The sequence below is a fragment of the Coffea arabica genome, chromosome 11c, assembly GCF_036785885.1.
Source record: "Coffea arabica cultivar ET-39 chromosome 11c, Coffea Arabica ET-39 HiFi, whole genome shotgun sequence".
Classification (NCBI taxonomy): domain Eukaryota; kingdom Viridiplantae; phylum Streptophyta; class Magnoliopsida; order Gentianales; family Rubiaceae; genus Coffea; species Coffea arabica.
Window position 1 is genome coordinate 40495638 of NC_092330.1, and position 13111 is coordinate 40508748.

At 35.1% G+C, this 13111-nt stretch overlaps 2 protein-coding genes across 4 annotated transcripts; one reads left to right on the forward strand and one right to left on the reverse strand.

Moving 5' to 3' along the window:
• The first annotated feature begins 175 nt into the window (after positions 1–175).
• On the forward strand, positions 176–5666 carry LOC113716940 (phosphate transporter PHO1 homolog 1). Of its 2 annotated transcripts, none has more exons than XM_027241497.2 (13): positions 176–677; positions 863–1163; positions 1430–1838; positions 1947–1995; positions 2098–2169; positions 2482–2611; positions 3408–3531; positions 3625–3871; positions 3977–4126; positions 4269–4421; positions 4526–4804; positions 5052–5188; positions 5341–5666. In XM_027241497.2, the coding sequence occupies exons 1-13, from the start codon at positions 453–455 to the stop codon at positions 5429–5431; spliced, it is 2367 nt and encodes a 788-aa protein (XP_027097298.2). In that variant the 5' UTR covers positions 176–452; the 3' UTR covers positions 5432–5666. The 2 variants fall into 2 exon arrangements, with proteins under 2 accessions (XP_027097298.2, XP_027097299.2); XM_027241498.2 differs by having other exon boundaries at positions 176–668.
• A 448-nt stretch (positions 5667–6114) lies between these two features.
• Positions 6115–7985, reverse strand: LOC140004294 (F-box protein SKIP23-like). 2 transcript variants are annotated; one of them, XM_072071100.1, is made up of 2 exons: positions 7801–7985; positions 6115–7501 (listed from the first exon to the last, which is right to left on the reverse strand). In XM_072071100.1, the coding sequence occupies exon 2, from the start codon at positions 7182–7184 to the stop codon at positions 6303–6305; it is 882 nt and encodes a 293-aa protein (XP_071927201.1). In that variant the 5' UTR covers positions 7185–7501; positions 7801–7985; the 3' UTR covers positions 6115–6302. The 2 variants fall into 2 exon arrangements, with proteins under 2 accessions (XP_071927201.1, XP_071927200.1); XM_072071099.1 differs by having other exon boundaries at positions 6115–7670.
• Between the last annotated feature and the right edge of the window lie 5126 nt (positions 7986–13111).

Here is a 13111-nt window from a genome sequence, read left to right on the forward strand (position 1 = left end):
CTATAGCATTAAAAAGAAAATTCTTTTTAAATGCATCTTCCAGATTACTTTATCTAAACAGTAAGAGGACCATACACAGTATTATACGTTAGATAGTATGGTTAGGCCCTACAATCTACATCTACTTTAAATTTCCAGTGTCTCCAAGATTTCCATAACAACATGCTGGCTGAGAAGTCACCATATCGGGCAGGAAGTTTAGTAATGCTCCCGGGGAAGCGAATCGCACAACTACTGTTTTTTCCAAGTGGAAAGAGCTAGGATATATAGGTGTAGAGGATATTACAGAATGTGCTCTTGAGCATCCCACATCAAATTCCTTTTTCTATCCATAAATATTTGATCACAGGCTCAAACTTGAATGCACTCACCGCTAAGCATCTAGCCTTGCTACATTCATCACTTCATATCAAATTTGCCCTAAGAAAATCGATCACCTCAATCGAGTCAAGATGGTGAAGTTCTCTAAGCAATTTGAGGGTCAGCTGGTCCCTGAATGGAGAGAGGCTTTTGTAGATTATTGGCAACTCAAGAAAGACCTTAAGCGAATTCACCTCCTCAACCCTGAAAACACAAGTGTTAATAAGCAGCCAAAACAAGAAAGTTGTTTCTCCTTCTCTTCTTTAAGAAAGTTTTCTTTGCTTGGACATCAGCAAAGAGAACACAAGGTCATTCAAGTACTAAATCTGTCCCTCCCTGGATTTGTCTGTCACATTTTTCATCTTCTTGTCCAGCGTTTTGTAACTGAAAAAGCAACACCTTCACATTTTCTTGTCGAAGTTCAGCTCACATGCAAAATGTGACAATCCAACAAAGAAGAATTTAACTTTAACGTTTACTTGTTCGTTTCCTTATTTATCAGGTTCACCGAAAACTTGCGTCCTCAGCAAGCAAGGGAGATATGTACGAGACTGAATTGCTCGAGCAATTTGCTGATACCGATGCAGCAAAAGAGTTCTTCATACTTCTGGACCTTCAACTTAACAAAGTGAACCAATTTTACGAGGCGAAAGAGGTGGAGTTTCTTGAGAGAGGCGACTCACTGAAGAAACAAATGCAGATTCTTGTAGAGCTCAAAACCTTACTCAAGGATGAACGCGCTAAAGGGTCCTCTGCTCAAGATTCAAAAGAGGACGTTTCAATCTCAGGCACCATTTCTTGCGGTATATCGACTGACTCCATCTTGATTATATGCATCACAGTACATACATGCAAGACAGACTTGGAGATAAATTAGTCAATCACAATTTTGTATATCATTTCCTGGATTAAGTAGTATTGAGACATGCAAATGCTGAAAGCATTCATGATTCAACTGCTACATAGTCCATGCTTTTCTGTTTTATGCTATGGGACTTATTAAATTCGTGTTATGCTTCCAAGATTTACATTGTCCAACTAAAATTTTGATCATATTTATTGGCCACAGATGAAGAATCTACCACAGACAAGGCAGAGCAAGAGAAGGGGCAGGACAATCCAACAGATGAGTCTGATAAAAGCGATGTCCAATACGAAGACTGTTCAAAACCAGATGAATTGTCCAAATCTATGAGTTCAAAGAGAGTAGATGGCAAATTCAGGAGTCTTTCGACTCGTGTTATCAACTGCCAGGGGAAAAATCTAAGAATTCACATTCCACTGACAAATCCAACACGTACATTCTCAGCAATTACATATCTACTTTGGGATGATTTGGTCAATCAATCATCCAAGAAATATGGTGTAGAAGGAAGTAGATTGCACATAAACAAAACAAAGCTACATCATGCTGAGAAAATGATCAGAGGAGCTTTCATTGAGCTCTACAGAGGATTGGGGTACCTCCAAACTTACAGGTAATTATTTTACTCAATTACATTGAATTTACCACTTATAGTTTATGATCTAATTTGAAAGAAGTATCTCAACTCATTTTTAACGTAATTCCATTGTACTTTTTTCAGGAACTTAAACTTGCTTGCTTTTGTGAAAATTTTGAAAAAATTTGACAAAGTAAGTATGGAGGTTAACCCTTATAGTCATATGCACTTGTATCTTTTTCTTTCTTTTACCTTTTTTGGTCATTGACAGTAACTTTATCAAACTTTTTTATAGGTGACTAACCAACAAGTTCTTCCCATTTATTTAAGAGTGGTCGAGAGTTCGTACTTCAACAGCTCAGACAAGGTAAATGCAAAGCCAAAATGCAGCACTTTCTAGTAAAATATCTAGTGAAAATGAAATTATTGCTGCATGATGGAGCAGGCTAGCTACATGTCTGTGATAGGAAGATGATTGGTTGTGGGGTATCAGCCATCCCATTCCAGATTATTCTTAGACAGTGTTAAGTGGTCATCTGCTAGTAAAGTGCATTTCCACACAAGCAATGGTCTAAGATTTTTTTCTATCTAGCTAAGATATGCTTGTCTCCACTACACTAGCCAGGGTGCATGTTTTCTGAAACAGAGAAAATGTCTAATTAGTTTCTGTGATTAACAGGTTTTGAAGTTAGCAGATGAAGTCGAAGAAATATTTGTTAAACACTTTGCTGAAGATGACAGAAGAAAGGCCATGAAATACCTCAAACCTACACAGCGTAAAGAATCACATTCTGTGACGTTCTTCATTGGTAAGTTTCCTCCCTTTTAACTCGATCATAAAAGAAATTAAAGCAGTATTACAAAAGAGATAAATTTTCAAGATAACATATATAATTTGTTTCCTTTATTGAATCACTTGTCTTTTGTTTTACATGTCTGATTAGCTAGTGTTCATTGGGGTCCCATTTGATACAAAAGAAACAAATGCACAAAAGTTGCAACAAAATAAATGGCCTCTAGGCAACTTGACCTTGAATTAGCGACTAAATATCGAACAAAAAGTTCTACCAGGGTCCACATTTTGGAGATGGAGAGAAAGAGAAGGTGCATATAGGTCACCATCAACTTATTGACCACAACTTTTGAACGTCAATAGAACCCTAGTTTTCCCAGGGTAATGCCCTGCCATATATTCTGAGACTTTGATGATGACATGTACTACTAATGTTGAGCATTTACCTGACATGTCCTAGGAAATAACAGGCTGAGGCTCCAATTAATTGCTTTTCACTAGGAGTGTGATCTATCACACACTTCCAACCTATGGTCGTTTGTAGATTAGTAACCATATGAAGCCACTCTCTTTCATCAGGCTGTTTAAGGAGGTTTTGTGCATCGAACAATAAACTAGTCTGGTTATTGTGAAATTTTAGATAAATTCTCAATATGGATAAAAATCATATCATTAAATCATCCATATCTCCTAGAAAAGAACTTATGACCATCATTCTAGTGCTGAACACCAGTGTAATGGATTATAACATGTATGACACCAAATAGTGGAGGAGATTCCAACTAATCTACTCATTGTTTTGTCATGATCAGGATTGTTCAGTGGGTGTTTCCTTGCGCTATTGATTGGATATGTCATCATGGCTCATGTCACGGGAACGTACAGACCCAAATCAAAGACAAACATTTACATGGAAACCGTGTATCCGGTGCTTAGGCAAGTAAATACTGATCCAAATTTTATAACTAATTAGTCTAAATATGCTTCCAAGATCCACTGATTAACATGAAATTGTTCACATCCTTGCAGCATGTTCAGCCTGCTGTTTCTGCACTTCTTCCTGTATGGATGTAACATTTTCATGTGGAGAAAGACCCGTATTAATTACAGCTTCATCTTTGAGCTGTCGCCAACAAGAGAACTCAAATATAGAGATGTGTTTTTGATCTGTACCACGTCAATGACTGTTGTAGTAGGGGTCTTGTTTGTACATCTGTTGCTCATTGCAAAGGGTTATAATGCTCAAATTCAAGCAATCCCAGGCCTTCTACTATTGGTAAACTTTTTAAAAATAAAAAAAAAATACCGTGATAATTTAAACAGTACTTCTACATTTGTAATTTCTCAAATCAGGCAGTTCACAACGATGCTTTTCCCGTAGGTTGTTCTATTAGTGCTGGTGTGTCCTCTCAACATTATCTACAAATCAAGCCGCTACCGATTCCTTTGTGTAATAAGAAACATCATTTTGTCCCCTCTGTACAAGGTGGTCATGCTGGATTTTTTCATGGCTGATCAACTTTGTAGCCAGGTTAGATCAGCTAATTGTGTCATATGCAGCGACTTTTCTCATTAATTTACTCGAAAATTGATTTTGCCATACTTAAAAGATCCTATGTACTATGATCATCTCTGCTGTATCAACTGAATCTGTTATTATCTAAACCAATCAGGTACCGATGCTCAGAAATCTTGAGTATGTAGCTTGCTACTACATATCAGGAAGCTACAAAACTCAGGACTATGGACTTTGCATGAGGAACAAAAACTATAGAGACTTAGCCTATGCAGTTTCATTCCTTCCTTATTACTGGAGAGCTATGCAGGTTAGAACATAAATACAGAGGGCTTTTTTGAAGTTTTCTATTCTGTAATCTTTCAAGAATAGATTAAAACCTCATTATTAACTTATGATGATTCTACTTGGCAGTGTGCTCGAAGATGGTTTGATGAAGGACACACAAGCCATCTTGTCAATCTTGGAAAATATGTCTCAGCAATGTTGGCTGCAGGAGCCAAAGTAGCATACGAGAAAGAAAGGAGCAGTGGCTGGCTTTGCCTGCTTGTAGTCATATCTAGTGCTGCAACGGTGTATCAGTTGTATTGGGACTTTGTGAAGGACTGGGGTTTGCTTCAGTCGCATTCCAAGAATCCATGGCTAAGAGATGAACTAATGCTGCGGAGAAAGTTCATTTACTACCTCTCCATGGTATCCTTCTACTCTTCCCCTTCGAGATTCCTCCCTCAATAAGAGAATAAATGAAAAAACTAGATAATTTATAACACAACTCGTAGGAAGACACCTGATATAAGAAGACAAAGATCCACATATACAGATAAATTGATCATACAATCATTTTAGCGATGGAATAGCAAATTTCTACAGTTGTTTTCTATTGAACAAATATCACTCTTCTTTAAGATTTTGAATCGTTGTTATTGCTATTATTTCGTAGGGATTGAATCTTGTTCTCCGATTAGCTTGGTTGCAAACAGTTTTCCACTACAATTTTGGAAATGTAGACTACAGAGTGACGGGGCTATTTTTGGCTGCCCTGGAAGTTGTTAGAAGAGGTCATTGGAACTTTTATAGGTACGTATTCAATTTTACATATATTTGGTCATTTGCATTCATGTTCATCCACTGGGTGATCAGTTTACGTTATATTATCATGAACCTAATGATATCTGTATTCCCTGCTGCTTTACTTGAGATAAGAATTTCCTTTCTTTTTCGTGGCACAGGTTGGAGAATGAGCATCTAAATAATGCAGGCAAATTTAGAGCTGTCAAAACAATACCACTTCCATTTCATGAAGTAGATGAGCAAGACTGATCGCCCCATTGGATGGACTACTTGGAAGCCAGAATCAAAGAATTTAATCCAACCTGGCCAAATTGCTGGGAGGGGAATTTATTACTTCCAATTGATAAGTTGATGTTTCAACATGTCAACTACTCTTTTTTCTTTTTTCTTTTTTTTTTCTCTTCGCTTTTTGGCCGGGAAATTTATACCTGTACACAAAATTTTCCCCATCTCAATAAAATCAATAACACCTAGAGTTTAGTTTTGTCTTATGAAAACCTCCATTGTATATTGCACGTGTGTCCGGAGCTATTTGATTGTAATGTAGCTAATGCTTGAAGCTACCAGATGGGAAGGCCTTTTCCACCTGTTGCTTTACTTGAGATAATTTTTTTTCTTTTTTTTTTTTGTACAAAATCCTTAATTTAGATTTGACCTTGTCCGATGGATAATGTAAGAATTTTGATACATATGCATGAGCAAATGCATGCCAAAAAAGAAAAAGAAAAAGAGTTTATAATATAGTTTAAGTTTTATATATCTTAACTTGCGAGGTCAAAAACATTTATCTGAAAAATTAATGCCCAATACAGAAAAAGGGTGAAATTTGCATTCTTAAACCATCATTGATTTATAATTTACACCCTCAAAGCATTAATTATAGTAAATTGGTACCTAAATGACAAATGTCGAATCTATTCAATAATAAAATCTACTCAAGAAAAATATCAATTTGTGTATAACAATAAGCAAGATCATCTGCACAAGAACTGGGGGAAATTTGTTTCTTTCAGAGCCAGATTTAATGGGGGATTTTGAATAATTAAAATAAACAATTAATTCATACTAAAATAACTAAATCAAAGTACAAAATGAGCAAACCAGCTGCTGAAACTTTAGTTTACTGCAGCTTTGGCAGTATCCATACTGCTGGTGGCAAGTATGACAGTGATTGAGGAAGCTCATAATGTTTCCCTATTTGTCCACTCTCTAAATGAAAGATTCCCATGTCAGCAGCTTCATAAGGAGCATCAGGATCCCTCTCTGTGCAGTCATCTGCGAAGTACATACAATTTGACTGGCAGTTGCAGAAACCAAATGCTGGGATGCAAATAGAATGGTTGTCCCCCACAAATAATAAAATATTAGGCAAACTCTTGATTTCAACCCATTCCGGTTCCTCCTCCTCATCACTTGAATGCTTCCTTGTCATTCTATAAACCTTGAAACCCACCGTCACCTTACAGTTGATATCATCAATTATCTCAAGGTACCGTCTTCGGACCAATAACAGACCTCCGTCCAAAGATTCAACCAGATAAGACACATGAGAGTATTCAGTAGGCTGTGATATCAAATATTCCACACAAGGACCTTCATAGTATTCCACCTCATCATCATCCTCATCCTCATCCTCATCTTCACTATCATCTGATGAATCATTACCTTCATAATCAATAACTAATACCTGATTCCTAGAATTCACTGCATATAATTGTTCTTTATGAAAAAGAATATCATTGACAGGCCTAAACTTGTTGTACACATAAGTCCATGACTGTTCACCTGACTTTATGAATGCCACAACGGGAGCAGAATTATACATGGCAGCAACCACATAACTGTATGGGTACAAACAAGGATCACAAGACAAAATAACCCGGTGGATGTAGTACTCAGGTACAGTATGAAATCCAGGAATGGCTACCATTATTGGAGGAAGATGTATGATCTCCCCAGAAAAGGGATTCACAAGCTTAACGGATAAATCCTTTTCAGCCATTGCCCACCAGCCACATGAGGAACAGCAGCATCATCTTACCCGGTGAGGAACCAGAAACTGATAACCGTAAACCTTATTCTCACACAAACTATACAAATTCCAGTGTTCTTCCCTTCCTTCATGAGGGATCATTAACATTGGGACCTGCTGGTTGATGGTTTCCATCCGCTTATGTTTGTGATCAAGTGCAACAGAAAGCCATGACTTGCAAACAACGCAAAATCGGATGAAATCAGGGAGTATTAACTGATTCAAAATCACACCAAGAACATCCCTTTGCAGCTCTGCCCAACTTTTACCTTCTCCTCCTCCGGGATCTGTTGACAAACTACCCGCCATAATTAACTAAATTGTCTCAAACCACCACACAAAGTTCTCGCCTTTTATCCCTAGACTAGAAAACCCAAACCAAATTTTGGCAGAAGAAAAAGAAAACAACAAAGGACCAAATAATATAGGCAAAGAATCCTCCAGTACAGCGAAAATCTAGTAAAGGAAAACATATTGCAGGAAGAAATCCATAAGCCAAATCTCAACAGGAAACGAAAAACAGTCCCAAATAAAGCTAAAATAATACGGAAAGAAACAGATTTTTACGCGATATATTTACACGCACCTGATTGGAGTTTTTCAGATTGATAATCTTGGTTCAATTGGAATAGGATTATGTAGGTGGATTGAGCTTTGATTGAACTTCAAAATTTTGGGAAAAATAAGGTTTGACCAACTCAGACAGAGTTAGAGTCCGACACGACAGCACGAGTGTTTGAAGAGTAACTTCCAAAACTAAACTTCCAGTGGACCGGGCTTCGTGCACACCTTTCGTCGACGGTCTGAAGGCCTGACGTGTTTATTCTAGAGCCCAAATAGGTTTTTTTTTTTTTTTTTTTAACTAGAGCCCCAATAGTTAAATTGCCAAAAAGACAAAAAAAAAAAAAAAAAGTAAAAGAGGAAAGCAAAATATACTGGATAGGAGTTTATTTGGATGATTTATTTGAGATAATTACTGTAACACTTTTTGTGATGTGATGTGTGTGAGATAAAAAGGTGATTGGAAAGATAAAAAAGTGATTGAAATTTGTGAAGTAAATTATTTTATTTCAAATCTTGTTAATCCAAACACATTGTCATAAAGTTGTTTGTTGAAGAATTAATCTTGATCATGACACTGGATGATTACAAGGGAGATTTTATTTGGAGGATAGGATTATTAAGAGAGATTGTTGGTTCAATTTTTCCTAACTTACATGCCACCTGCATCATGCTGGATATCTGCCACATTCAATTTTTTTGCCCTTTTGTATAGAGTGTGTGATATAGAGGTATAAAAGAACCCTCTGTTAGGTATTATGGTCAGAGTTGATATCATCTAAGCACTTTCTCAGTTAACTATTTCATGTGAATATGAATTTTGATCATGGATAATTCGTATTTTAAATTTCTTGTTTGCTTTTGTAGTTACATTTTAGATTTTTTTTTTAGTAGTTAAAAAGTTAAAATTTATAATCCACCAAAGGAAGTTTTGATTATTGTCTATTTTAAAGCAAACAAGAACAAGACCTTTAAGCCTTTAATAAGTTCTACCCTTTTGCTTTTGTTATTCAATCATACAAGTCGAGCATTTATTAGGGTTCTTTCTTGGAGTTTTGGACAAGTAAAACTCCATTGGAGGGATGATTTAGGAAGGGAAGAAGAGATGCCTTACAAAAAGGTTATCTTGCTTGCTTATTCACAACCATCAGATTACATTATCATATATAAAATTACCATTAGATATGCGAATTTTTGCTATCCTCATGAACATATGGTTATAACAAATTTTTGTTTTCACTTTTGTTTTCGTCTGTAACTTTTTAGCATTTACTCAAAACTTCTTTCAAAATCTACCTTCTGTTCATATGCATTATCACTAGGAATTAGTAATTGTAACTTGCAGTTGCGTGGACACCTAAGCACTCTTTTTTTTGCTTTTTCATTCTGTAGGGCCAGGGGGGCGGGGAGGGGAAAAGCAACAAAGCTTGCCTTACACCATATAAGTTTGTAAAATTTTGCAAGAGAAATGTTATTTGTACTCCAATTTTTGTTAATCGTATTTCCACTATTATTTCTATCATATGGTTTTCATTTATTAGATTAGATGATAAAATAAATGATAGGAGTGCAAATAATATTTCTCATTTTGCAATAGCAACAAAATATATATCAATTAATAACGTCAATTTTTCTAAAAAAAAAAATATTACTTGAGCCAGATAGTGACGGTATGGATGGCAATGGGGTGAGGATGGCAATGGGGTGAGGTTGGGGCGCTCCCTACTCCCCTCGCCTCGCCCCGCCCCGCCCCGCCCTGCGTCCCTCATGGGTGCCCCTGTGGGATTAATAAAAATATATCATATAATTTTATTATAGTTAAATTTTAGCAAATAATCAAGTACTAAAATATCAATACATTATCAAATTATTATCTATTGTGATTTCACAATTAAAATCCATAAAAATAATCAAACAAAAGTTATTTGAATACAATTCAACGTGCTGAAACAAATAGAATTAAAGTAGTCAAATGTTCACTTTTGACACAAATACAATTACTAAGTCATTATTGTGTTTTTTTTTTTGAGAAATAAAAAGTAGTGTTGTGTTAAGTATAATTATAAATTTAGTATAAATGTATTAGTAAATTTAGTATAACTAATTAATAATTTCTATTATTAGACATGTATAATTATTAGTATAATTGATAATATCAATTATATTACATATACTAATATCCATTATATAATACATATAACTAATAATATCATTATTATAAGTTTGTAACTAATTAAATTAAATATTATATGCATATAATTATATCACCTATATATTAATTTTTTAGCAGGTGGCGGGCTCCCGCCCTATTTCTAAACAGAGGGAAAAAATTCCCCAGGCTTCCCCTCACCACCTGCCCCAACCCCTACCCCATTAGCACCCCGTGGGGCAGGTGCCCCTCAATTGCTTCCCTAAGTGACGGAAGCAGGATTTTGACTTGGGGGCAAATAGACAATTTAAAAAATATTACAAATAAAATACACAAACTTGAAATGAAAGTTCAATAGTCTATAGCTAACAAATAAATATTTTTAATAACAAAATATGCCATAAAAAGTAAAACATGAAATTAGACTCTCCACTACTTTATTTTCCATCATTACGAGGCATATGAAACTAAATGACTCAACCGGAGGAGTTTCTTTAGGATAAGTCATATCTTCTTTATTAGGGATCGTTTTTGCTCGAAAAAAGAATCAATTATTTTTAGAGGCATTTTTATTTTGTTATCTTATAACGTGAAATATTTTATAATATAAGCTTGACTATAAAAGATAAAATTAACTCATCCGCCAAAATCATACAAAAATTAACTAATTCTATAAATCACATTAAGGCTATGCAAAATGAGACTAAAGTTTTAAGATACAAATTAAAATAAGAATAATTGACAAACTAATAATCATCAAAAATTTTTAAATGACAAACTTAAAATAAGTATAAGTTCCAAAGAATTAACGATTATGAATTAGAATATAGTTGGAGGAATTGTAAAGGGGAAAATTTTAGACTTGCTTTAGGAAGAGTAGATGCTTGAAATGAGTTGAACGAAATTGGGATAGATCAAAGATTGATGTGTGGTTGATCAAGAAATTTGTTGGCTTTTGGAGTTGGCTTCTAACTTATACATAATAGTACATCGATCGTTCATTTTTTTTTTTTTTTGTTAATTTCAAGTAGAATTTGCTTTTGCCCTTCTTTTTTTTTTTTTTTGAGAAATAAAAGAGAATCAAATATTTACCTAAGGTTCTTAAAAAGGTTAAATGGGTCTAGCCCAGCTGACCCCTAAAATGTCTGCTTAGCAATTGATCACAAAATATTACACATGTATTCGATTGAACGCCAAGATTTATTAGGAAATCCTCGCGTCGGTTTCCTTCTATGTAGAAATATTGAAAAGTGACATGGATACTTCGAGAGCCACCTGCTATGTCAAATGCGCGAAGAGGCATTTCACACTTATTGTTCAAATAATCCACTACTATTTTAGAGTCAACTCGGAAATAAATTTGTCAATGCCTTGCTCTTTTGCAAGTTGAAGACCAACAACTCTCATGCTCCAAAGTTCCGCAACCAAACTTGTAGGAGCTCGCTCGATTTGGTTTTGCTTACATTATGATGGTTAGACCTGAATTGGTTTTTGCTTATATGATAGTTAGACTTGCAATGTTTGACAGCCCAAAAAAGAAAAAGGTTATTACCTCCTGTTGTTTGAGAAGAATTTTGGTAAATACTGATTCAAATGGCAGCTCTTTAAATATTCTTTTTGAAAATAATAGCATAGTGCTCTTTTTAATGTAATATACATAAGATAAAACAAATATTTGAAATAAAATCATGGTTTCTCCAACCTAGAGATGTGAACTAGTTGCTTTTCTCTTTTTTTTTTTGCTTTCTTTTTTGTTTTTTTTTTCTAACTTTTACCCTTTTTTGGAGCTGTGGTCATGCAAGAAATCAACTTGTGCAATGGGGGGGGAGGGATGGATTGGGTGGTACGGGGGGAGAGAGTGTAAATAAGAGGTCTTGGGTTCGAATCCTCCTGCTTACACTAAAAAAAAAAAAAAAACTTGTGCAAAATTGAAACGAGACCTAGCAATGTTCTAGCTAATAAATCAAACAAATACAAGTAAAAAGAACCTTTGTTTGATTTCGAAGAGGTGAAGTGTTACTTTCTGAACTGAAGATTATTCCTAAAAATAAAAAATAAAAAATAAAAATCACTCTAGAAGGACCCGCCCCCTGCCCCGTGCCCTGCCCGTCAAAAAAAAATCACACAAACACAGCGCGCGCGCGCGCACACCGCCCTAGGTGTCATAGCGGGAAAATCAGTTAGGTCGTTGAGAATGCAGCATATTGGCTCTTTAATAATCTCACTTTTCCCTTCCCATGCCATACATGCATACAAGTCTTTCCACTCCATTTCTGCTTCCTTTCTGCCTTATTTGATTCCCATCTCAGATTCTTTCTTCTTGGTCCTATCAAAACTCTCCCAGTTGCATGTCAATCGAGAGGGGCAAAGGTGGTTATACTCTCTAATAATAATCACTACAGCTTCATGTGCTGATTATGATTTTGCAGTTTATTGTCAAGGTTGGTAATTTTTTCAATTCTGATTGGGTTTAAATTTTCTTGATGTTTCCTCTAATTATCGAATGTAGTGTTTCTTATTATATGGTTTCTTGAATTTAGTTGGACTCTTATCTTACTTTGCAGCCTTTTTGCTTGAATTTTCTTAGTTTTTGGGTAATTCCATCTTTGCGTAACGAAGAAATCAGAAAACAAGAAAGACAAAAATGAATGGGAAAATCAAAATGAATGAATGGGTTTCAGATTTTGTTGATTCTCGTCTGATGTTATTTACTGTTAGGAAATTGGTTTAATTTCTTTTAGGCAAGTTTTTTATTTTGTGTGAAAATAACTAGTTTCCTAATTAATTTTAGTTACTTGAAATAATAGTCAAAGAATATTCTATTTAGTTTAGGATTAGAAGTTATTTCCTACAAGTATAAGAATTAGAATTGATTTTCTATTATTATTTGGTATTTTTGGTCAAATAATATTTTCTATAAATAGGTAAGTTGGCATACTATATGAGAGACACACAAGGACATACAAGAGGTGACATGTAACCTTATACATAGGGTGGTGAGAGAGGGTTCTTGGGAGATGAAAAATGGTATACAAGGGTTGGATTTGGATTCAAATTGTATTCTTGTATAGGATTTTATTCTCATAATAAAGAACGGATTTTCTCTCCGTGGACGTAGGTTCAATAGTGGAATCGAACCACGTTAAATATTGTATGTTGTTTATCTTTCATACTTGTGGCTTGTTTC

Bases quoted from the DNA above. Each gene is read 5' to 3' on its own strand.
- LOC113716940 (XM_027241497.2), top strand. From the start codon at position 453: ATGGTGAAGTTCTCTAAGCAATTTGAGGGTCAGCTGGTCCCTGAATGG. The intron at 3,532-3,624 runs GCAAGTAAATAC...ACATCCTTGCAG, and splicing joins ACCGTGTATCCGGTGCTTAG to CATGTTCAGCCTGCTGTTTC. The intron at 5,189-5,340 runs GTACGTATTCAA...TTCGTGGCACAG, and splicing joins GGTCATTGGAACTTTTATAG to GTTGGAGAATGAGCATCTAA.
- LOC140004294 (XM_072071100.1), bottom strand. From the start codon at position 7,184: ATGGCTGAAAAGGATTTATCCGTTAAGCTTGTGAATCCCTTTTCTGGG.